General features: G+C 41.4%; 1 protein-coding gene across 1 annotated transcript in view; it reads right to left on the bottom strand.

Annotated features, from left to right (window-relative positions):
- The window catches only part of LAMA2 (laminin subunit alpha 2), a 630,290-nt gene that overhangs the window by 315,964 nt on the left and 290,968 nt on the right, over nt 1-23,358 (bottom strand). Inside the window, exons 10-12 of the mRNA XM_019479551.2 lie at nt 22,271-22,431; nt 17,711-17,851; nt 15,307-15,480 (exon numbers count right to left, since the gene is read on the bottom strand). Coding sequence (XP_019335096.2) covers nt 15,307-15,480; nt 17,711-17,851; nt 22,271-22,431 — 476 coding nt within the window. The remainder of the gene's footprint in view (nt 1-15,306; nt 15,481-17,710; nt 17,852-22,270; nt 22,432-23,358) is intronic.

The following is a 23,358-nucleotide window of genomic DNA, read 5'->3' as shown; positions in this document are numbered from 1 at the left end:
ACCTGTTTTGTGTAGTTTTATTCTTTTTGTGCCTTTCCTATTTTGCAATTTCATTTTTCCTTAGACTGACATAATAAAGAGGGAAAGATTTAAACACACACACACACACATCTGATACAGAAAAACAACACTACACAAAATGGGACTGTGTGTGTCTGCCTCAGCTGCATATATAGTGCATACGTACGTAAGCATATATGACATCAGTTTAAGAACAAGAGAATCAATTAAATGGATTGCACATCACATCACAAAGGACCTCAAGAAGCAAAGCAATGTAAACTTTCTTTCCAGAGAGAACTTGCAAACCCAACAGACTAAACAAAATTAAATCAAACATTAAATACACAGCTGACCAAACATCAGATCTATTTATTTGATTAGCTTTAAAGGCATCTGCTTTCCCAAATCTACTGAATATGTTAAATAATGTAGTTTCAGTCAGATAGTTTTATTAATTTACGTTGTGTAGGCAGTTAGGAAATCTTGTTTCCATAGCTACTGACAATGTAATATTAATCCATTCTTCATATTCTAATTTCACTATTCAACAATCATGGTGAACATTAAAATGCCTACAGTTATGTATAACTTTATATTAAAACCATGTAATAGATTATACTTAATAAGAACTACTTAAATAAAAAAAAGTGATCATATGACTCTGGAGGAAATAGAGTCATATGATCAGTATAGCATCAGGCAGTGCCTTGAATGTGGGATCTTGGCCTGCCCAGCATGGCAGCTCACCCCAGTCTGCCACCTCCCCAATGGAACACTGGGGCCAACACAGGTGGCCAGAACCCTCCATCTGGGCCACCCACTCCCTGCCACCGGAGTAGCCAGCCCAAGGTCAGCTGATCTCTTACCTTTCCCATGTAAGTCCCTGATCTGGAAGGGAAAATGTCTGAGTAACAAGGCACAACTTTGTATCTAGGTTGCTGCACCCTTGGATTATGCTGCTACTGATTCTTCTATGGATACCTGACTTAGGTAGCCTCCTGACCTTGTGTCCTGCCTGACCATCTGGATACCGGACCTCCTGGATACCTGACCTGGCTAGTCTCCTGACCTCATGCTCTGCCTGAACCTTTTGATCTCTAACTTGGTTCCTTGGACAAACCTCTTGGCTTTTGACTCCCTGACTTCTCCTGACCCTGAAGCGACCCCCAGACCTGGACGCCCATGGTCTAGCATGACATATAGAAGAGACAAAGTTGGTGTAAAGCTGAGAAGCAGTGATTATCAATCAGGGTACCACAGTACCCTGGGTTTTCTTGAGATCCTTTCAAAGTTGACACAGCATGCCATGCAATGTTAGCATTGTTAGGCATTCACCCATGCTTCACAAGATAAACCTAGAGATTTCAAACAGAAATCCAGAGTTTAAAACATTGTGACCTGTTATGGTCTTCCTGAGTTCTTTGCAACAAAAGAATTACTCTATTAGTTTTCTATAGGTAAACAATGAATGAAAACAAAGAGCTGGCACTTTCTAGTGGCAGTGCCTTGAGTCTAACGAGGAATACCCTGAATCTGAAAAAGCTAAGAAACACTGCTGCAGACAGCACTCTCCACATTGATGAATACTATTATGCTGATATTATACTGTGTACATTTGGATTTCACTGAAAAAATCTGGATGTAATTATAGGAGTCCTGGCTCATTAATTGCACAATAACATGTCCGTTGGAATGAGGCAGGGCTCTTCAGAGATATTCTGTATGACATCTTCTGATATGAATGATCTTATCTGAAAAAAACACATGATCATGTTTGGTTGTCAAGTAGACACAATATATTGACACTAAGTTCCACTGCATATATATTTTGGGCAGACGACTGAAAGTATGTGTGTCTGGCACCACCCACCTTTAGTGCAGACAGTCAAAAAGCCTGAGGTGAATCGATTCAATCTTTGAAGGTTTCTCTAAGTTGCATAGATAGAACTGATAATGTGGTGAATTGACATTCACTTGGGAATCCAGAAAGGCAGCCAGATGCCTGCAGTGGCCCAGGCCAGAAGCCAGGGGGCACTAGAGCATGCCTCCCAGCCTGCCAGCCACTGCCAAGGGTACCCAACTGCAGCCAAGCAGGGCCCATCTCTGATCAGCTGTCCAGCACATGCCCCCTACACCCCTGCTGTCCCTCTGCAGTGGGGGAACAGTCCCTCCAGGCAAGGGCCTATCTAGTGCTGGGCATCAACCAACACTGGGGGAACTCCACACCACAGTCTGAGCTCCCTGAGCCTGGGCACGGTCCCCCAAGCTCTGCTGATGGTGCAGAGGGATTTCCCCCCTCCCACCCCTCAGCATGGTCTGGCACTGGCTTAGCTCTTCCCCTACAGGTGTGTGTTTGGGGGGGGTGGGGGAGAACAGTTCTTCCAGGCTGAGGCCTAGCCAGCACTAGGCATCAGCCCATATGTGGGGAACCCCATGCCTTAGGAGCTCCCCCACCCCAGGCAGGGTTCCCCTGAGCCCTGCTATTGGTGCAGAGGGGGAATTCATAACACCCCTCTCTCTGCACCCACGGGGATGGGGCTTAGCTGTCCCCAGATTGTGCAGAGGGGTAAGAGGAGGGAATTCCCCATAAGCATCAGTGGCAGGATTTGGAGAACCCTGCCCGGGGTGGGAGAACCCCCACTGAGGCATAGGGATGCAGACTGGCCCCAGGCTGCAGGGACTGTTCCCTCCCACCTGCAGGTCAGTTTTTTGGTAGCAGGGGCACTTGAACTAAAGCTCGAACTAAAGCTGATACCTGAATACTTGAACTAAAGCTGATATGTGAGATGCTGCTGAAGCACGGTAATTGCCTTGATTAATCAAGTCTGCTCGATGCACTAGAATTCCAGTGCATTGGAGCAGCCTCCACACTTGTGTATGGGCACAACTTCTTTACAACTACAACAGATATTTTAGAAAAGGTGACCCAATGTTACAATGTCTCCACCTCCTTAACTTCTAAAGTGGATTGACTCTGGCACAGTAATATGATGGATATGATGGAGTTAAATTAGACCAAACAAATAAAACAAACTTTCACTCAGAAACTATATATTCTTCCATATAGCAATGCCTAATGCCCTTGACACTGAAGATTGAAAAGGCATGTAGATACCAATCAGGAATTCATTCAGCCATCTCAACTGATGAGGGTGGTATTCTTCCCAGACTGAGAGAAACGGTGTATCACTCTAGTGAAAACAGAAAATGCTCAAGCAGGCCTATTAAAAGAAAAAAACTAACAAAAAATAACTAAATATATTCAGTTGAGTAAAACAATCATCTGTGTCTATTCATGCATGCTATCTATCTGCTCTCGTTGCTGTCGCTCCTGTCGATCTGAAGTTGAGAGGTAATGGCCCCATGATTCAGGGAAACTGCTGAAGTGTATACTCAGGCTTCAGTTTGAGAGATGGGTTCATTTATCATCATAATAAGCTATTACCATTGATAGGTCACAACTCATTGAAGAGACAGTCAGTCTAATTGGCTCAATTCAGTTAGCTTTGGATGTGCCTCAAGGAGATGAGCAGTGCTTTGCAGGTAATATTCAATCACCCGACAAACTGCTTGTTTAATAATTCATCACATTTCAAATTGGGGGGCTATCACATGACTCCCACTTCAATCTGCCAAATGTCTGGTCTTAACTGGTTGGTCTCTTGGGTCTATGGAGGCAAACAGATCTTTTTAAAAAGTTAGTGTAGCCCCCTCCTTCAACAGAGTTATTGCATACTTGAAATCCCCATTGAGCTTTCCTTTCTAAATACATTTGCTGTCATTAACTGGATTCTCTCTGGAAAACAAAATCTTTGCTCCCCCCTACCCTCCTGCTGGAGATCAAAATATGCTGGTGAAAGCTAATGGGAACCTAAGGGAACTAAATTCAGTTTGCATTATAGGAATTAATCATGCAATATGGACCCATTCTGAAATCTTTAGCAGTCAGGTAATGAGAGGATAGAGGAGACAAGGGACAGAGGAAATTTATAGGACACTTAATAGTCTATCTGACGTTAGATGATCAAATTAGAAGATGAGTCATTTGTGATATTAAAAACTTTTTTTTGCTTTTACTTGTGAAACTAAAGAAGAAAACAATTTAAAAATAAACCACCACTTTGATTCCTTTTGGTCTGAGGTTATTGTCTCCTGTCAGCACTGATTATCATTTATAGTTTCTCAACATTTGACATAGTACATTTGATATTAGTCCAGGAATCTCTACTTTTCAGGCAATCAGTACATTTTATTTTTCAATGCAGGGTTCTCAGAGGCCTATACATTTTTTCTTCTAAGATTTATGAAGAGAGTTGTGTAAATAATGAGGTAACTCTTAGGGGAAAATTGGATTATCTTTTCTAGAACCAGGCTAACATTTTCAAAAACAACTAATGATTTTTGATACCTTGTTTTTGTATGACCTACTTTACATACCTTAAAGGGGCTTGATGTTCAGAAAGCCCTGAATACCCAACCACTGAAAATCAAGCCATTTAAAATGATCCCCTGATAGGCACACAACAGTTGTGGATCATGAAGTTACCGGTCACTTCTGAAAACCAGAGGGTCATATCTCAGATGGCTTAAATAGCTTAACTGAAGTAATTTATCTAGTCAATTTACACCAGCTGGGTATTTAGCTCAGAGTCTTTAAATGAGAACTGAACACCACACTGATTAAGGTTAATAAAAGGAGAAAGGTGATCATTCTTATTTGGGCTTTGTTTGACTTAATAATTGAAGTGAAATGACATTAGCAAAGTAAGTTGGTCAGATATATGAAACAATTAAAAATTCACACGCTGCTTCAGACACCACAAACTAAGGCAAAGGTGTTCAACCTCTGGCCATGACACTGTGTCATCCAGCCAGCAGGATTCCCCATGGGTCCATAAATTTGGTGGCGGGGGAGTGGTGGTCCCACAACACTGCTGCCAAATTGCCAGATCCATGGGGAACTCCAGAACCTGTGCACGGGTGTCTGGACCCAATCCCAGCACACAGGGAGAAGGAAGGGGTGGCACTGGGCCTCAGGGGCCAATCTGGCCCCATGTCATTCATCTGGCCCACAGGAGAAAGTTGAGTACTACTCTACTAGAAAATAAATGTATGCCCCATGTATAAATCCAAAGGCTTTTTAATGAGCCTCTTAATAGCTTATTTAGATAGGTTTTTTCTTATGCAAGATGGTTGGGTCTAGGCACCCACATTTCATCATCTTGGGCTTAACATCTCCTTGACAATTAGTCCATGTAAAATGTAAATACTATTCACCTACCTCATGTCTGTGGGAGATTTAATGTGCATGAAATATATTTTGAGATTAACACATGGAAGGTCCTAGAAAAATTCAAGTTTTCGGACCCTCTCAACATAGACTGACTATATTGTATATATTGTAACTGATTCAAGGAACTTCCATATCCTTTGGCTTGTGCTTTATCTTTGTTTTGAGTTTCTTTCCCTGTGATCCTTTCAAACAATCCTTCAACAGCCTCCTTCATTTTTATTCCTTGTAATTAAGTAACCTGAGAGGCTTATGAGAGGCAGTTCAACATACTGCAGTCCCAGGCACACATGTAAATGCTGCTCCTGGAAGAAATACACTTCAGCACAAACTAAGCTAGTGCACATCGCATGCACCCCATGGCATCCAGACAAGCATGGCCATGCGGCATGTGGTGCTGCAGACCCATCTTCAGCGCCACACACCACACATTCAGGTGTTCCCCACGCTGCAAGGTAGCAGCATGGTGGGGAGGTGGACTGACTCTAGGAGATCTTGGGGTCAAAAAAATCCGTGCCAAAAAAAAAAAACAAAAACGGTGGGCCAGTGTGTACCACCCAAAACGGGAGCCTGGCTGGACGGAGCCACACTTCGACTCCAATCAGGCTACAAGCAGCAGGATCACTATGGCTGCAGCTCCTCGAGGCCCCCAGGAAAGGCTGCTGGGGCCAGTACAGTTGGTGGCCCCAGCCTCCCCCAGCCTACCACGTGCCAGAGGGTGTGTGGCACACGCATTTCCTGGGGACAAGTAGCAGCGGCACAAGATGTGCCGCTGCTACTTGTCCCCAGGGAAATGAATATCCATGTTCGTGTGCACATGGCTAGTGAGTCCAAGTGATTTGGGTTTAAGTGTGGGGACAAGAAGCCTTGTTGACTTCAAGAAACCACCACTCTCCTGTGATTCAGATCTTCAAATTATTTTGTCCCACACTGCCATTCCCATTAAGATTCTCTTCTGTTCAATATCTAGCATTGACTATGGACTCAAATAATTTTAAAAAGCTATACTGAAACAACTGCTAATAAAATAAACAGTATATTCAGTCTGTGTTGTAGACAGCTTATCACTGTTGAATGAATAAAGCTGGTTACCAGGGTGATTTAATTTCAGTCAAAGCAATTTAGATCATGATTTAAAGTAAAAGTAAAAAGATTTGATTTTTATCAACAACTAGATTTTGCTTAAAAATACTTTCCTTTAGAAAGAATATAGTTTCCTTGGCTTATACACAGGCCAATATACATTGATTCGGATTTTTTGCTGCATCTAACTTGTAGTGGGTACACCGCAGGGTCCTTAGTCATCTGCCATACTCTGGCTCTGGTCACACATTAGAGCAATCTAAGGACTTGCACAAGCTAGCAACAAAAATCTTTCAGGAACAATCCAACAGATAGGGATTTCTGGTTACACTTCCTCCCTACCCCCATTCACTGCTGCCTCTATACTGTGGCCAATTTCTGCCCCTTATGCACAGATGCCTATGCTTTATCTGTCCTCTTACTGTATGTACTGGAATGCCAAAAAGAGACAGCTGCGCATAAAAATCCTAGTAGGGTCTGCATGAAAATATTTTTTGAACATCTGCGCAACCCACTTAGTGGTGTTTCAATGTGGTGTCTGTTGTGGATAGTGCTTGGGGACTGAATCTGAGAACTGACTTTTCCTTGCAGTTTGAGTCCTTTCTCCCCTCTTAGCTGCTGTGGCATAGAGAACTTATCTGTGCTGTGTCAAAACTTGTGAGTGAAATCCATTTCAGTGCAAAGGACTGGTACCATGTACCACTTACTTGACTAAAGCAGGATGTAAGGGGTGCATAAGGCCTGTACTAGTCTCCATAGGAGCTGAATTTCACTTGGTGAGCACATCATATACTTTCCTTAGCACTACCTGCCATACAGAACAGCATACCTCTCCACCTACTGCAGCCAAATTTCCAGACCAGACCATTACAGGAAAATTCCAGGGAAGTTCCCTCTGTGCGGGCCAGGGGCGAGCCGGGCCCATCTTTGCGCACGCAGGCTGTGGCCAGCAGCCCGGGCACGCGGGGCCGGAGAAGACCGGGGGCCAGCTAGAATTAGTCATGGATGCGTAGTGGTTGATTTAAAGATTGTTTACTTACACCAAAGATGGTCGTGGTGTAGGCTGGACAGTTTCCAGGTTCAGCTCCGCTTAAATCCTCATTAGAGGACTATGACAAATTCGTTCTAGCCCTGGAGTGGTTGAAGCTCCGCGGGTTCGGTAGTTTCTCTCCCCTGGAGTTGCTGAAGCTCCGTGGGTTCGGTTCGGTTCTCTCCCATGGAGTTGTTAAAGCTCTGTGGGTTTGTATCTTTAAGATGCAGGAAGGGATACGTCTAGGAATTTATCGGCGACGGGGAGAGGCTAGAGGCTGTTTGTTCTTTTCCCCGGAGTTGTTGAAGCTCCACAGGTTCGGTTATCAGACCTCTATTGCCTTTTAAGAAAAGTGTTGGGTCCGAAAGGATCCGCAGCACTTAGAGATCTTCATGCTCTCCCCCTTGAACTCCAATTGCTCTCTCTCCAACTTGAGCGGAAACCACCCAAGCTCTTTATATGGCTAGCAAGCCAATCGCTAGCCGCCACGTGTGCATGTATTAGAATCGGCCAATAACGTGGCACGAATCTTCATACAAATGGCGGGAACTCCTTGCACCGTGCATTTCTTGATGGAAAAGAAATGCACCATGCAAAGAAAGCTTCATATTGGCAGGAAATTCTCCGTTGCACTGGGGTTCTCTTCTGCAGCAGAAAACTCCACCGTGCAAGGAAGCTGCAATTTAGCGGGAAAAATAATTTAGCAGTGCCGAAGCACACACAAACAAAAAATCACAACTTTGGGTTGTGACACCCTCCATGACTTAGACTCTTCCTATAGTATTATTTATCTTGGCACAAGAAACAACAGCCACATTTAGGGAATGCAACATAGCAACAGTGCACCCACAGCCTTCCATGGATGTGTTCTGCCTGAGGACAGAGACTAGCAGAATAGCATGAAATAATAATAATATACAGTGCTTTTTACCCATAGATCTCAAAGCATTTTACAAAACAAATTAATCATCATTCCCAATTTACAGATGGTGAAACTGAGGTACATATAGATATATAGATATCAACTTTCTGTCTCAGGAGGACTGCACCCGAGGGGGTGGGGGAGGGGGGGGAATGGACAATACAAAATAGCAGTCAGTGCTACCTCCTGTAAAATGTTTGTTTTCCCTAACCATTAGTCTTTTCATCCAGTCTTTTTCCACAACTAGAGAGTTCAGTAGACCAATAAGGACTTCTGTAACAACTTGGATGTTCTGTACTGACACCAGGAGGACAAGCCAAATGGTGTTTCAAAGCATGGTTTGCAGTTAGCAAGCAATATGCTACATAAAATAAAAGCTTCCCCATGAAGTTAGGATAGGAAGCCAGGAAATGAAAACATCCCATTTCAAACAAAAATTAAGATCAACCTCTTGTTTTTTTCTGCTTTTATACCCTTCACAGTTATTTGCCTTGCAGGAACCTTCTATAATTTACATTTCTGTTTTCTGCCTCCCCACATGCAGGTGTCTTGAAATATGGAGTGGATGGAGTTGTGCATTTTGTTCTCAAGGCAATGAAATCTGCTCCTATCTAAGAAAACCCAGTTGGCCCTGTGAATTAAAGGATTGGTTGGTGCTCCTCAAGATATTAACCTGGAATTATTGACAGTGGCAGACAGTGCTTGGCCATTCCACTCTTCAGGCTATAGGAATGGCCTGTTTAATTTTATTTGTACTGTCTATAAAACACACAGCATTACTGTATGCTACAGTGTCATTAATCTTACTATGAGAACTACTCAAGAAGCAGGATTTGTTTGGTAATACCTTTTATTGGACCAGCTATTTATATATTACCAAACAAATCCTGCTTCTCACATATTCCCTGTGCCAACACAGCTAAATCTCTGTTATACTATTATGAGAACAACTGCATGACGTTTATGCTAATTCAGTCTACTAAGCTACCATGGACAGGGCTATTCAATGTTTAAGAATTATAATAATTTAGTTCTTAAAGAAGTCTGAGTAATTTTAAATTTAAATTTAAGCACATACAGTTTTAAATTAAATTTAAAACAAATAATATTACCCATTTTAAGAGCAACTGTTTGATAATCCCACTGTGATGGACACCCAAGGTGCATCTATATGTGTAATTAATGTGCCTGAAATTTCTTCATAGAAAAATCAGGCTCATTAATGTGCTCTGGCACACATGTCTACATATGCGTCCCCCCTTGTAAGCAAACTGCATCTGACAGGAATAGCCCAGTGCAGGCCTGCTCCTGCCCTGCTTTGCACCCCTGCAGCAGCCAGTCTCCTTTGGGTGCCAGCCCCAGGGCTGGTAGGGGGCACTGGGGTTGGTCCCAATCCCCATGTGGCTAGTAAGCAGCCTCCCCCTGAGCAGGGACAACTCTACCAGCCACATGGAATCAGGCTGGGACCCAATCTTTAGACGGCTAGGAGGCAGCAGTCCCGGCTGCCAGAACAGCTCCTCCATCCACATGGGGATCAGGATGGGTCCTGATCTCCACGTGGTGGGGAGACAGTTACCCCTGCAGCCAGCATAGCTCCCCTCTGCATTGGGGCTTATCCAGGCAGCAGCAGGACCCTGCTGCCTGGAAGCAAATTGCTCCCTGTCAGAGTCTACATGTGCATTACTGTGCAGTAATTAATACACCATTAATCTAGGACTTTTATTTCCTGGTACTAGCTGTGCATTAGCTTAATTGACTATGCAGTAAATCCCACACACATGTAGATGGTGACGCTTTACTACACATTAGATTTGTCTAATGTGCAGTAGTGCAATAAAGTGTCTCATGTAGACATGCCCCCATTAAATTATATATCCTCTCTGATTTCAGAGCTTACATGTAATCTAACAGTCTTGACCAATCCAAAATAAGCAAACAAACCTAAAATTTTGTTGTATATATATCTTAGGACAATTAGACTGGTTTCTCATTCAGCAAACTTTGCTCAGCCTATTACAATACAGAGTAGGGTGGTCAGTGTCACTTGTTAATACTTAAGGCTCTCTCACAAAGTACCAGCAGCTCTCAAAAATAACACAGTTATAAAAAATTAGCTTCCAACAAGACTGTCTCTCATCTCATTAAGGTGTATCCTTGAAGATGTTAAATGGAGATTGATCTCCCTTTTTAGGTGTGCAGTAAAAACAAGTCAAAAGGTTTTCATATTTCAGTATCAAACTGCAGCTATCATGTTTCATGATCTAGAAAGGGTCTTCAACCTTTTCTGTCTGATGTTAAACTGTAGGAATACCAGATAGAGCTAGGAGGGTCTAAAGGAATTAATAATTCAGAACAATTGATTTTAGCATTTCTTTTGCAGTTGATTATTGTATTATTTATGCTGCCTGATGCTTCTTTTTTTTCTTTTTGGTCTTTTGCAGGTGTGCAAGTTGTAGTCTGTAATTTGTTTTGCATTATTCCGCCTCTTGCACTAGAATAGCAGTAAAAATGAAAACAAATGACAGGAAATAAACATAGAGAACACAAAGTCCTAACCCATGATTATGTTACAATTCAATTTTTGATCATACATGGTGTGCCAGTCAATTTCAATAGGTAAAATTTCATAAAGCAAGTAGCTCACTCATACAGACATAAACCCCCACCTTTACCTGTGCATGATAAAGTACATTTTACAGTGCAGGAAGCTACAGAAAATCTTTACTACTTGAACGAATATATGTTTTGACCTAAAGGGGTATTCTAGCTTATTCATATTCTGGAGGCAAAGAAATGTTGACATTTGTATGCAGCAAATAGGTTAGAGGGTTTGCTTCATTCAGTGAAGACAAATCAGAAATAAAAGGGCAAATATCATATGTAGCATGAAGATATTAAATCAAACAATAACTATCTCCTTATGTTAAAAATGTTTCTCTGGTATAAACAATAAAAGACCCTATTTAAATCCGTCATATGGTGTCTTAGTTTCTACTACTGGAACTGTAATCAGAATACACAAAAGCAGAGTAATTCCTTTTGACTATCAAAAAATAAATCAATGGCCATTCTGAAGAACCAGAGTTCTAATGAAGATATCCCAAATATAATTTTGTCATAGGCTAACAAAACCTTTGATATTATTCTCAATAATCTCTGACTTCATGAAGAACCAGTTTGTATCAACTTTACATCACAATTAGCCCCTTTGATTTAAATGAGGTTGCATCTGGTGCAAGCCATTGCTCAACATGAGCAAAGGTTCCACAATTTATTCCTATACAAACAGGATTGGCATGGCATTGATATATCTTATTGCTGTGATAGAGTTAAACTGTTTCACAGGAATCATTTATGGGCAAATACTTTGATTAAACTGACAAGCAGGAACACCACCAAATTAAGGATGCATACTTGATATACAAGGCATTAGACAGGCCTGCAGTCAAGGACAGTACTTACACTTTTTAGGCTCAACTCCAATATTTGGCATTGAAGCTTTATGACAAATTGACAGCAGGTTGTTTTAACATTCATTTAACATATTTCCTTTTATTTTAAATTTAGTCAAAAAATAAATTCCCTATGGAAGAAGTTGCTAGAAAGGCAGTTTTAGCAGATGAGGACTTAAAATGTGACATATATAACTAAGTTGAAAAGCACTAAACTATTTTCTTCAATAGGCAGACATTCAAATATTTACAAATGTCTCAGTCCAAAAATAAATTGGTAGCTAATGGGGTTGTTGACATATGACATGTTTACTCCAGAACAATGCGAGCTGAATTTTCCTCAGCAGTAAATGTACTCTGTAGCTAGCAGCAGATACACAACCAATTCTCCCAACCTGGCCACTGAAAGAAGATGCTTCTATACAGGGCCTTGCCACAGGTTAACAGGGGACCCAGTTTGTACTGAGGATATGCCTACTCCAACATGAAAATGGCAGTGGTATCAGGCTCCTCACATACACAGAGTAACTTCTCCAAAATACACTTACTTTGGACTTCCTCAGAGGTAACTTTGTGAAAGAAAAATGCTGTGTGTGTTTGTCTGCTCCATAATTTCACCAGAGTAAACTGAGAATACTCCATAGCAAATGTGGCCATCATATGAAACCTACTAAAATCTCAGAGGCAGCTACTTTAACCTTTATTACTAACAAAATAATTCACTGGTTTATAAAAATGAGTTGCTTCAAAATTCACCAAATCTGACATATTATTAGTGGCATAATCACTTATTTAGAAAAGCAAAAAGAAAAAGAAAAGGAGATGGATGTTAATTTCATTTTCCTGCTTTCTTGTCTCACACTGGCATAAAGAAAGAAAAACAAAGCACTAAACAACTTATCTTGTTACTTACTTCACAACCCAGCCATTTTAGAGAAACCAGGAACGGTCATTCATTCTTGAAGCAAAGCTCAGTGTCACAAATTCAAAAGTCTCTTATTATACAGTACTTTCCTCATTAGAAACAAGCATTTGGATGTGGGTGTAGAACAAGCAGATAGAACACAAACAGATACCGCAATCAGCATCGTTAAGACTTAAGCACACAATTATCAACCTAATACAAAAAAGAGGTCTTTGGCCACATCTGAAAACTGAGGTATTAAAATATAGGAGAGACTGTTACAAGGGTAGATCCAGTGGCATAGTCACACACCCTCTTCCACAGGGGTACTCAGTTAGTAGCAGTGGCAGGTTCAAGTCTCTGCTTCCTTGCCCTGCACCATGGTCCCCTCATGGCCCTGGAGCCCCCAGCTGCAGGGAGGAATGGTCCCAGGGCTTCCTCCATGCTTGGGTCAATTAGAAACAGCAGCAGCGGGTCTCCAGGCACCCCTGCTCCCTGCCCACCCCCAAGTGTCCCCTGTGTTCCTCAAGCAGGCACTGGCTGGGGAATCTAGTGTCCCCTGTGCCATTGTCCCTGGCCAAGCCGCCACCAAATTCTATCACTTACAGAAGCCCCCAACTGGAGTAGCTCTGGGACACCACCACCACCAGGTCAGCTTGGGACTGAGAGACAGATCAGATGGCAGGTCCCCCTTTGATGCAAGAAGAGGTAACCCAGAGGCAACGCAATGGGAGGGCAATGGGAGGGGAGGTGCCTGCACTACAGTGGTGGGGGGGAGGGGAAGTCTCACCCGCTTTGGTGACTCCAAAAAGTCTTCAGCAGCTGCTGCTCTGGCATATCTGAAGAGGGTATGGGGTGGGGGACCTGTAACCTGTCTCCTGTAGCACTGGTGACATGCCCTATACTCCCCTTTTCAAATCTCTGGATCCGCCCATGGGTGGCTGTTAGCACTTCTTGCTCAAACTTGGTTTTAAAACAAGCATTTTAATGAACCACAAAAAGAAAAGGGACTGATATGACAGTGAACCTAAAACTGTGGATCACAGTAAATTTAGACTGCCTAAAAAATTATTAAATCTTTCTCTTCATCCTTTTAAACTACAAATTCTAACAAAGCATCCGTACCCTAAGACAGCAACTAATATTTTTGAAACAAACATAGCAATCATAGTCAAAGGAGGCTGGTTTAATCCAGTTTTAGCTATTTAGAGAAATATTTTATTGAGTTTACAAATAAGAACCTACAATATTCCTTTTCCATAGCATAAATCATCCAAGCTAAGCATGTCATCATGGCTATAATTTACATGATGTAACATGACAGGTAAGATGTACTGTGGTAATTTGTGAGTGCTTTCAGTATTATTGTAGTATCAAAAATTTATATGGTTCAGTTATTAAGGCAAATTGTTTCATTCATATAGAGATGTCTGACAGTAAACCACAAAGGACCTCCAAATTACATTGAAATAAAATGTCTTCCATGTTCAAATAATTTGCACACATACTTACTTTTGTTTTATTCCCTGAATAGAAATAGAAGGAAATTCTACTGGGCAGTGTGGTGGTTAGAATACAGGAGAAGTTTACTATGCATTGAGCTAATTAAAAAATAAAACGCCTTCCTTTGTCCTGATTGAATGGGTTTGGCTATTTTTAAGAATCTGTAGCCATGAACAGGATGCCCAAATTCTTTGGAAATGATGCTATGTAATCTTCACATGCTCACTTACCTTCTGTCATGTTGATTTCCAGCCAAGAGGAAAAAATAAGCAGATAAGCCTGAAGGGACTATAATAGAAAAAGTGCCCAAAACCACAAGTATAAGAGTTTCAAATACACTTCACCATACTCAGCTGCTAAGCATTCCACAAGTTCAGGGCACAACTCAGCCTTCAATACCATAGGCTGGCAGAACATTAGCATTTTTCAAGAGCATATTAAATGTAATAATAGAAAGTCTAAGGCTTGCACACCTGACAGGCTAGCAACTAAATCAGGCAGAGAGCGCTTCAAAGATTTTATAAAGTAATATCTGGCGGTAAGCTTTAGAGCTCATGCATATACATTCACATATATGTAAACCTGAACATGTGCAGCCTGGAATAAAGATGTGCACTCCAAACGACACAATGCTGAGTACAGCATTGTCTGAGTTCCAGGGCACAGCTCCCTGCGTACAAGTTTCTTGCCAAGCATTAAAGTTTTGCAACACACCCCCACAACATCTGATACACAATTCGCATCCGTGAAAAGTAAGATAAAGAACAGTCTTTCAAATCTGTGGAAGAGGTGGGAAAAGAAGAGGACAACCTGAAACACATATTCATATGCCAGCCAATTCATTCAAGAAATAACGCTGCAAATTATCTGAGCTTCTCTAACACTTGACAGCAGAAACCCCAGTCAATCTCAGAATTGATGCACTTAGTTTATTCTGATTTGCCTGGTGCCTCACATTGATAATCTGCATGCCTAATTTAGTTCTTTTCAGCATGCAATTTTGCTGGCCAAATATCTATCCAACTTAATCTTCCCTCAAATGGGAGAAAAAAATTACTTAAATCTTTCCCAACAGCAATACATCAAATTAACGTACAGGCAAGGACCATCTGCACTTACTTTGTTACCCAAATAAGGACTGGGTGCACTCCAGTAATAAATCAGTGGCAGTACTTTTCTGGCAGCCACATTACCAATGCTAAGCTGCTGAGGTCCATCAAAGCTGTCCTGCTGAGGTGTAACTTTAATAAGACCAGACAAGTCAGTCAGATGCCAGCCACTCATGTCCTTTACCTATAACAACACAATAAAATACCCATTAGAACTAGAGTACTGATATCAGCCAGAACTCACCAACCTCTCTTTCTTCCAGCTTTTTCTGCAGTATAATTAGGTTTAAGATCTTGAGTGATATTAGTGAAGGATCTTAAGTAAAGCAATCATATCAATAAGCAAATGAGTTTATTATTATGTATAACAGGCTCTGGGACATATGCATCTTTGAGATGCGCTAGGCTTAGCAGAAAAGGGTGCCATAAGTAATCTGTATGACAGTGGTTACCACAGATAAATACATGTTTCTAGTTGCTTCCTTCCCAACAAAAAAAGGGAGGATATTCTGACTCAAAATATTTGAACAAGGGTCATTACTGCTATAACCACACATCACAAATATTCCGTAAGTGATATCAGGCCCCAAAAGAAACAGAAGACTGAAGCCAGAGTTCAACAAACTTGAACAGATAGGCTAGGGACAGAAGTTACACATAAACCGGTTTCAGTGATCAGAAATTGGTTTAACCTGTAACAGAACAGACATTCAGTGCACATAAACTAGTTTCAAAATGGCTGAAACTGGTTTCAGATAAATCTGGTTGAATGTAGTATCACTTAACTGATTTGAGTCAAACCAGTTTATGAAACTTCTTTCCCAGACCCCTTCCTGATAAAAGTTAAATCAGAGTTCCCCAGCATCCCAGAATGCTTTCCAGTCTTGGGCTGGGCTCTGGTGTCTGCTCCAGAGAGCAGGGTTTGCCCCACCCCTCTGCTCCGTAGCTGGAGCAGTGAGGGCTAGCTGACAAGAGGGTGGAGGTCAAGCCCAGCTTGGGATGCAGCCCAGTCTACAGGAGGGGCTGGGAGCTGAGGCCAGGGAGAAGGGGTTAAACACCCCTTCCCCCTCTCACACTTACTGCTGGCTACAACTGTGGACTACGAATCCCAGAGTCACCTGGAAGCAGGAAGAGGAAATGATGAGAAGCCCTGCAGCGTCCTGCTGCTGTAATTCTGGACTGCAAATCCCAGAGACCTTGGGGGCAGCAGGAAGAGGAAGTAAACAGATAGCCAGAGAGCTCAACCACCCCTGCCACTGCAGGCATGTGGCTGCATTTCCTGTATCAAAGACAAATGTCTGCTCACTTCTGTTTCAATTTAATCTGTGCTTCATAGACTAACCTGCAAAGACTGAATTGATTCAGTCTCTGAGCTCTTTGACTGTCTGTACCTAGCCATATTGTCCATTCATAGATCATCTGGGTTATTGTTACGAAGCCCTGTGCCTTAAGCCTTATATCACTTCCCTGAACCAGGTAGAGAGAAGAAAAGAATGGCATAACCTAAAACATGGGCAGGAGCTCCCCAGAAGCTAAACCTCTGCAATCCTGTAACAGGAAACTAACCACTAGAGAAGAGCACATGTAAATATGTTCAAGTTGGGTTCCAGGGCCTGGATACCAGCAGGACTTTAAAATGGCTCATCTGTGAGGTGCAAAAGATTTCTGGATGCTAACATGTAAATGAGCACACCAGGCATCCCATTTCACTCTCAGTGTTCCCATCTTCAATGCAGCCAAAACAAGTAGCTATTTAACCTGAAACTTGTTTTCCCAAGCTGGATCTGTAGACATGGCTGCATGTTACAGTCCCTTTATACAGGAATTAGTCCCCAGGCTTTGAGAATGAGCTGAAAGGGAAAGGCAGTATTAAGAGTTGTTTTCTATGGTGAGCTTTTGCAAGTAGAAATGCTAGAAATTTTACTGCCTTTTAGCTCCCTTTTGCAATACAGGTGTTGTACTGAAGAATTTCAAAGGCATAAGAAGTGCTTTGTATGCCTCTATAAAAGATCCTATTTATATAAATCGTGTCTTCATATGTGTAAATTTTTAATTAACCTAAGTATATTTAGACTAATGGATGTTTATTACAAACCTAGAGGAGAATAAAAAAGAAAAGGATCATATTAGAATTCTCCACATTTTCCGTACTGATTACCTGAATATGCCAAGACTGTTCATATATAGAGCTTCAACCCTGACTGATATATCTGTGTTTATTTCAGAAGCTTCTCCAAACAAACAAGAAAAGTTCTTATATGTGACACTTACCTTTGGATAAGTGTTGAGAGCTACATGATAAGTAATGTCCAGGCTGGTCTGAACATAATTTGTATTTTGTACAACTTGCACTTTAAATGACTGCAGAAACATAATGTCACATTCATACCAAATATTTACAAATATTTGCTTACAGTGCTGTAGATCCAGTGAGAGTCTACACAGGTATTCATTTTCCCTGAACAGAAACACTCCTCACAGCCTCTGGGATTATTTTGCTGCAGGTTGAAGAAACCTGATTTGCAACGGTCACAGTTTTCTCCTTCAACATGTTCCTGGAAATGCATGTTAGAATATTATTTCTGCTATTATTTTTGCTATCTCTTATTTTGATAATGCAATGGAAAAGCAAGGTATCTGTGAGAATATTCTTTTCATTTGTCAGTGTTAGAGCTAAGTTCTCCATAAAGTCTGTGTGACCAAGTAAAAATGAATGGGGCCACCTTGGTATAGAATTAAGCCATTAGTCTTGGTACCTTTTCCATTAACACACTTGTGGGGTTTTTTCCCAGTAATCTAGTATATCACCTCTACAACTGGGATGACTTCAGGGCAAAAAACCTGGGACACAATGCTGAGGCCTTTGTACAAGCTTGGGAATCACCCATTCAATGGCCAGCCATGGATGTATTTGCTTCCAACCAGGGTAAGATTAACTGAAGCATGCTGCAGCTTTTTTGTTGTACATTTGGGGTTGTACCAATTCAGTTAAATATGTAGCTGGGCACTGCTGGTTGCAATGGCTAAGGTTAAGTACAGAGAAGGCTTGTGATTTCCCTTCCATTGTGGAAAATCTTTGTCTGCCATACAGCTTGATCTATGAACCCTTTTCCTACAGAGAACTGGGACAGAGAATGCTAGACAGTACAGCAGTTGGGTAACTTTGTTTATTCAGCAAAGACTTATAGCGAGGGATCCACTGAATTATCAGGATGTAATCAATCTGCTGTATGTGCAGACACAGAGAAGTCTCCTTCCACATGGGGTGCATTAAAAGAAGGCTAATATACTGTGCAATTAGCTTGGTAATTTAATCATTTTCAAAGAAACCCAACAGAAGAATTATTTTGCTAAGTTCTCAAGTCTCTCAAATATTTTGTATATCGTCTCTTTAATCCTGGGCATACCACTGTGCACTATGCACAGATGGACCAGAATTGTTGGCTTCAGGCCAGCAAAGGCTAAATACATAATGGTAAGCCTACCCATAATACATAGGCAAGGATCAATTGGGACATGCCGCACTGAAATAAATCCACTGAAAGCCACTTGTTAACCTTCTGGCCAGAGATGTTAGAAAAGGAGACTGAGGCAAAGAAAGGATATATGGTAGGGAGGAGAGGAAACAAGAAATGCAAATGGAAAGAGAAAAAAGGGGGGAAAGAAGAGACAATAAAAAAAGGGCAGAATTAAGGGGGGGGAGGGGAAGGATTGGCAGATGTACCATATTTCCCAAAATCCAAGACAACTCCAAATTTAAGATGATCCCCCCCAATAATTAGATTATATTCATAGACATTTTATAAATTTGTTTTAGTTTCCCATGTAAAGAATACAATTATTGGAAGAATACAAATATTGGAATTATCTTATATTTGCATCCCCCCCCCCCTTGACTGCAATGGGGAAAGCCATGGCAGGGGGGCAGTCAGTTGAGAAGGCAGTGGAAAGACAGATGATAGGGCAGTCAAGTGACCTGACCTCTACTCCTTGCCACATCCTGCCACCTGTCTCCACCATCACTTGCCCCCTGCTACCTGCCCCCCTTGCATGCACACACTAGCATCTTTCCTAGCACCTGTTCCCCTGCCACTTGATCCCCCCCATGCCTGCACTCCCTGACATATGTCCCTTCCTCCAGTGCCTGCCACCCCACCTGTCCCCACGCCTGCTGCCTGTCCCCACCTCACAGCCTCTGCCATAATTCAGCCCCCACTGCCATGCCTCTCTGGGACAGGAGCGATCACATGCTCCATGGCTTGGAGCAGGGACAGAGTCCTGCCAGAGCTGAGAGTAAGCATCAGGGAGAAGTGGCAAAGCAGAGGCAGTTGGGGAGTGGAAAGATGGCAGGGAGCAGAGGTGGTGGGGTGGGTGGGCAGCAGTTGCGGCTTTGACCTTGACCCCAAGTTGGCTCTGACTCCGACCTCGCACAAGCTGCCCACCACCCTCTCACCCTGCCTTTTTACTTGTTAAAAAGCAGAGGGAGGGGGACCTCATCTTGTATTCAAGTACATACACTAAATAAAATGTTATCATTAAGTGTGGTAAGCCTGCATCCAAACTTCTTTGATATAACCGTACTTGCAGTTAGGAATATCAATCCTATACATTCAAGAGTTCCTAGCAACTTTCAAGATTTTTGCTCTGTAAATTATTTTAAAATAGCTCTGTATTTTAAGGGTCACCTTTTTAAACTCTGCCTCTGAAAGTGGCTTTTATGTGCCCAGGTCTTTGTGATCATAATTTTAGAAACCATTTTGAAAGCCTGGCCCTAACAGCTCAGTTAATCTGATACAACTTTCTTGCTGAGGTCACTGGTGTGGATAGGGTAGGAGGAAAAAATCAATGTGAGGGCAATGAAGCAAATGTATTTGTTAAAATGAAAATGCCAGTAACAAAGCAGAACACAACTGTACTCTGCAATTACAATTGTGTTCTTAGTGAGTAATCTACATCATTCTTATCAGTTGGCAGTAAACTAATTAATAGAATCATAACATTTAAAGGAGGAAAAGGTGATCTAACCCATCCTTCTGCCAATATATGATTGTTTCTAACATAATATATTTTTAAATCAAACATTCAATCCAATTTTAAGTTACTTAAGGGATGGATTTTGACCACTTTCCTTCAAGAATATTCCACAATGATTAGTGATAAAATCCTTATTTACATCCCTTTGCCAGTTTTATTTTTGTTCACTGGTCCTCATATGATAGAGTTGACCATCTAAAGCCCACTTTTGTTTCCTCTTTATTTTTCATTCCTTGTACCTTTACTTGCATTAAGCCTACCAAGCAAGAAAACTTCCATCACAAAGTTTCAGAAAGAACACTTTTAATTGCTATATATGAAAGAGAAAAAGATATCCTCTTTCCAAAGCCTGTCAAAGACTCTATTATCATCAACTTTATCCAAAGATAGGTCTGGGTTTTTTTCACCACTTTATTTTTCCTATGCAATATACCCAATATGATTATTTTTTCATGCCACTTTCCATAAGGCATATTGATTTTTATTTGAAGTTTGCCAAAGGGGAGGAATTTATAGCTTCTGGTTTAGCATCAGACATGTCTCAACCATCTGCAAAGCTTTGTCACCTGAGCATTTGAAAATGGAGGGAAGAAATTTACATAGATTGTAAATTCTCTGGATTCAAGACAGTCTTTTTTGTTCCATATTTGTACAGTTCCTGCCACAATGGGCTATGACTTTGGCATTTTGGTAATACAAATAATTAGTATTAATAGCATTCAGTTGTGGATGGCATAGATGTGTTAAGGTTATCTTCATCCAAGCTTGTTTTTAAGTCAGAACATAATGAAATATGCCCCATGTCTCTGTCTTGAATTCTGATCCCCTGGACATGAGAGCCTGAAGAGATAGGAAGAGATTTTATTTCTGACAGAGAGCAGTTGAGTGTTATATATATGCCAAGTGGAGATGAGGTTAATACTCCAAGAAGATTTCAGTGCTATTCAACTGTCACACTGGTGCATGAGTATATGCAATATGAGATGATGGAGTAAAACTTTTTGTACCCTTCTGCTTGTAAGAACTTAATAGAAATATTTTTGCACTGGTACTTGGGTCAGTTTCCTTTGTTAAACATGGGAATGAAACTCTCACAAACAAAATGCTGAAAATTAATTCCTAGGTAAGTGCAGGATCTTCATGCATATCACTGGTATATGTTGTTTTTTTTAAAGAGTAAAAAAAATAGGTTCATTTTGTTTTACAATACCGCCTAACTTTAAAATCTATAGTAATAGATGGCTTTCTGAAAGTGTACACACAAAAAGAAAACCATTCCTCATTTCTCTGCAGGAATTAAGAAATTTAGCCTAGAACAAAGTTTCCAGAGTTATATTTTAACAGCTTCTGACAGAAATACCTTAGAGATTTTCAAATGAAGTATCCAAAATGAAAGAGACTATCTTTTGTCCAAATCTCAGCAGCAGAGTAACTATACACTCTCCATAGCAATGCATAATACAGGAGATTTTAAATGCTTTTTTTGTTTTACTGTATTAACAGTTCAGCATTTGCTCTTTTGGAGACATATTAGAAATTATTTTTAGAGTGTACAGTGCACTTCAAGTGCTTTTTAATGTACAGTTCTTGGGCAGAGGAGGGTGGGTGTCTGAAATAAATGATTCACAGGTTTCTGAATATTTCTTAAGTAACTTGTCTTTTGCAGGTTTCTATAAGGCTTGTGTGAATGACAGCTGACTCTGAAATACTTATTTTAATTATAGTGCCTTGGTGCCATGACACCCCTGCACCCAATCAAAACTGAAATTTCATAATCAGACCCAGACAAGGCATGAATTTATCCTAGGAAGAGCCACGAAGGTATCACCACAAACAGTTACAACAGCGGAACAACATTGTAACAGTGATACAGGACAATAGGCTTTAACTTCATAATAGAAATGCAGATCCCCCACAGCTGAAGAGTTTGACATTCATACCTTGCAGATGCAGAGGCCTACACAAGGATCTTCATTTAAGCTGCCTTTCACAGAGCAGCTGCAGGGTGTGCAGTTAGGATACCCCTTGAAACCCAAGCCGCATTGATTGCAGCTCTTGCCTGAATAGCCAGGCTTGCAGTGGCAGAATCCTGGAAGAAAGGCTACAAGAAAAACACAAAGTTAACTTATTTGGTATTATTTTCATATATTAGTTATTATTTGAGTTGCAGTCACCAAGGACAAATGTGTAGAAAGGCCTTGCTCTAGAAAAGTGCCTGCAAAACTGGGGGACCAGCATTTGCCTCCTTCATTCCCATCTTTACTTCAAAAGCAACACTGCTGAAATCAGTGGAACTTTTCCACAAGTAAGCAGGTGTAAAGGTAGCAGCACTGAGGCTGCATTTAACACACAGGGCCTTAGCAAGCCTTATTATTTAACTATAATTGATACTTAGTTTTTTATAAAAATAGGATGTTAAAGCAAATTATGAGAAGATTACTTCTGGCACCCCAAGCTAGACTGACTACATTTAAGTAGTGTTTCAACTGAAGGAAAACTCTCATCTAATTTTTAGTGCAGTGATCTGCTAGTCTTATGTGGGCGCATCTACACGAGACGCGTACTGCAGAGCAGACTAATTAACTCTGCAGTACACATCTCATCTACACATGCATATTAGGGCATAAGAAACTAATAAACTCTGGGGCAGGGTAGTACTGCTAGTACTTGTAAGTACTACCCTGCTTCAAATTTTTTTTGTGTGCAGCAGCACATGTGCAGATGCTGACTGGCTGGCTGGGGCACAAGCCAGGTTCAGTTCCAGGGCTGCCTGCTGGCTAGCCCCACACTGAAACACTCTTGTGCCCCAGCCAGCCTCTCCACAGGAAAATTGAGCCTGGTCAGTATAGCCCAGGGCTGGCAGACTAACCTCCTCAGACCCCCTACCAGCCAATGCTGCTCTAACAGGGCTCCACATGCTGCACATGAATAAATGCCAGAGCTAATTGCTCTAGAATTATTTGCTCCTGGGCGCACATTCAAACCATGCACCCAAGAGCAAAAAACTCTGGAGAAATAAGCTCTGGAG

The sequence above is a fragment of the Alligator mississippiensis genome, chromosome 1 (genome assembly GCF_030867095.1).
Source record: "Alligator mississippiensis isolate rAllMis1 chromosome 1, rAllMis1, whole genome shotgun sequence".
Classification (NCBI taxonomy): domain Eukaryota; kingdom Metazoa; phylum Chordata; order Crocodylia; family Alligatoridae; genus Alligator; species Alligator mississippiensis.
Note: the sequence above shows the minus strand (reverse complement) of the source record. Positions and strands in the feature narration are given on the sequence as shown.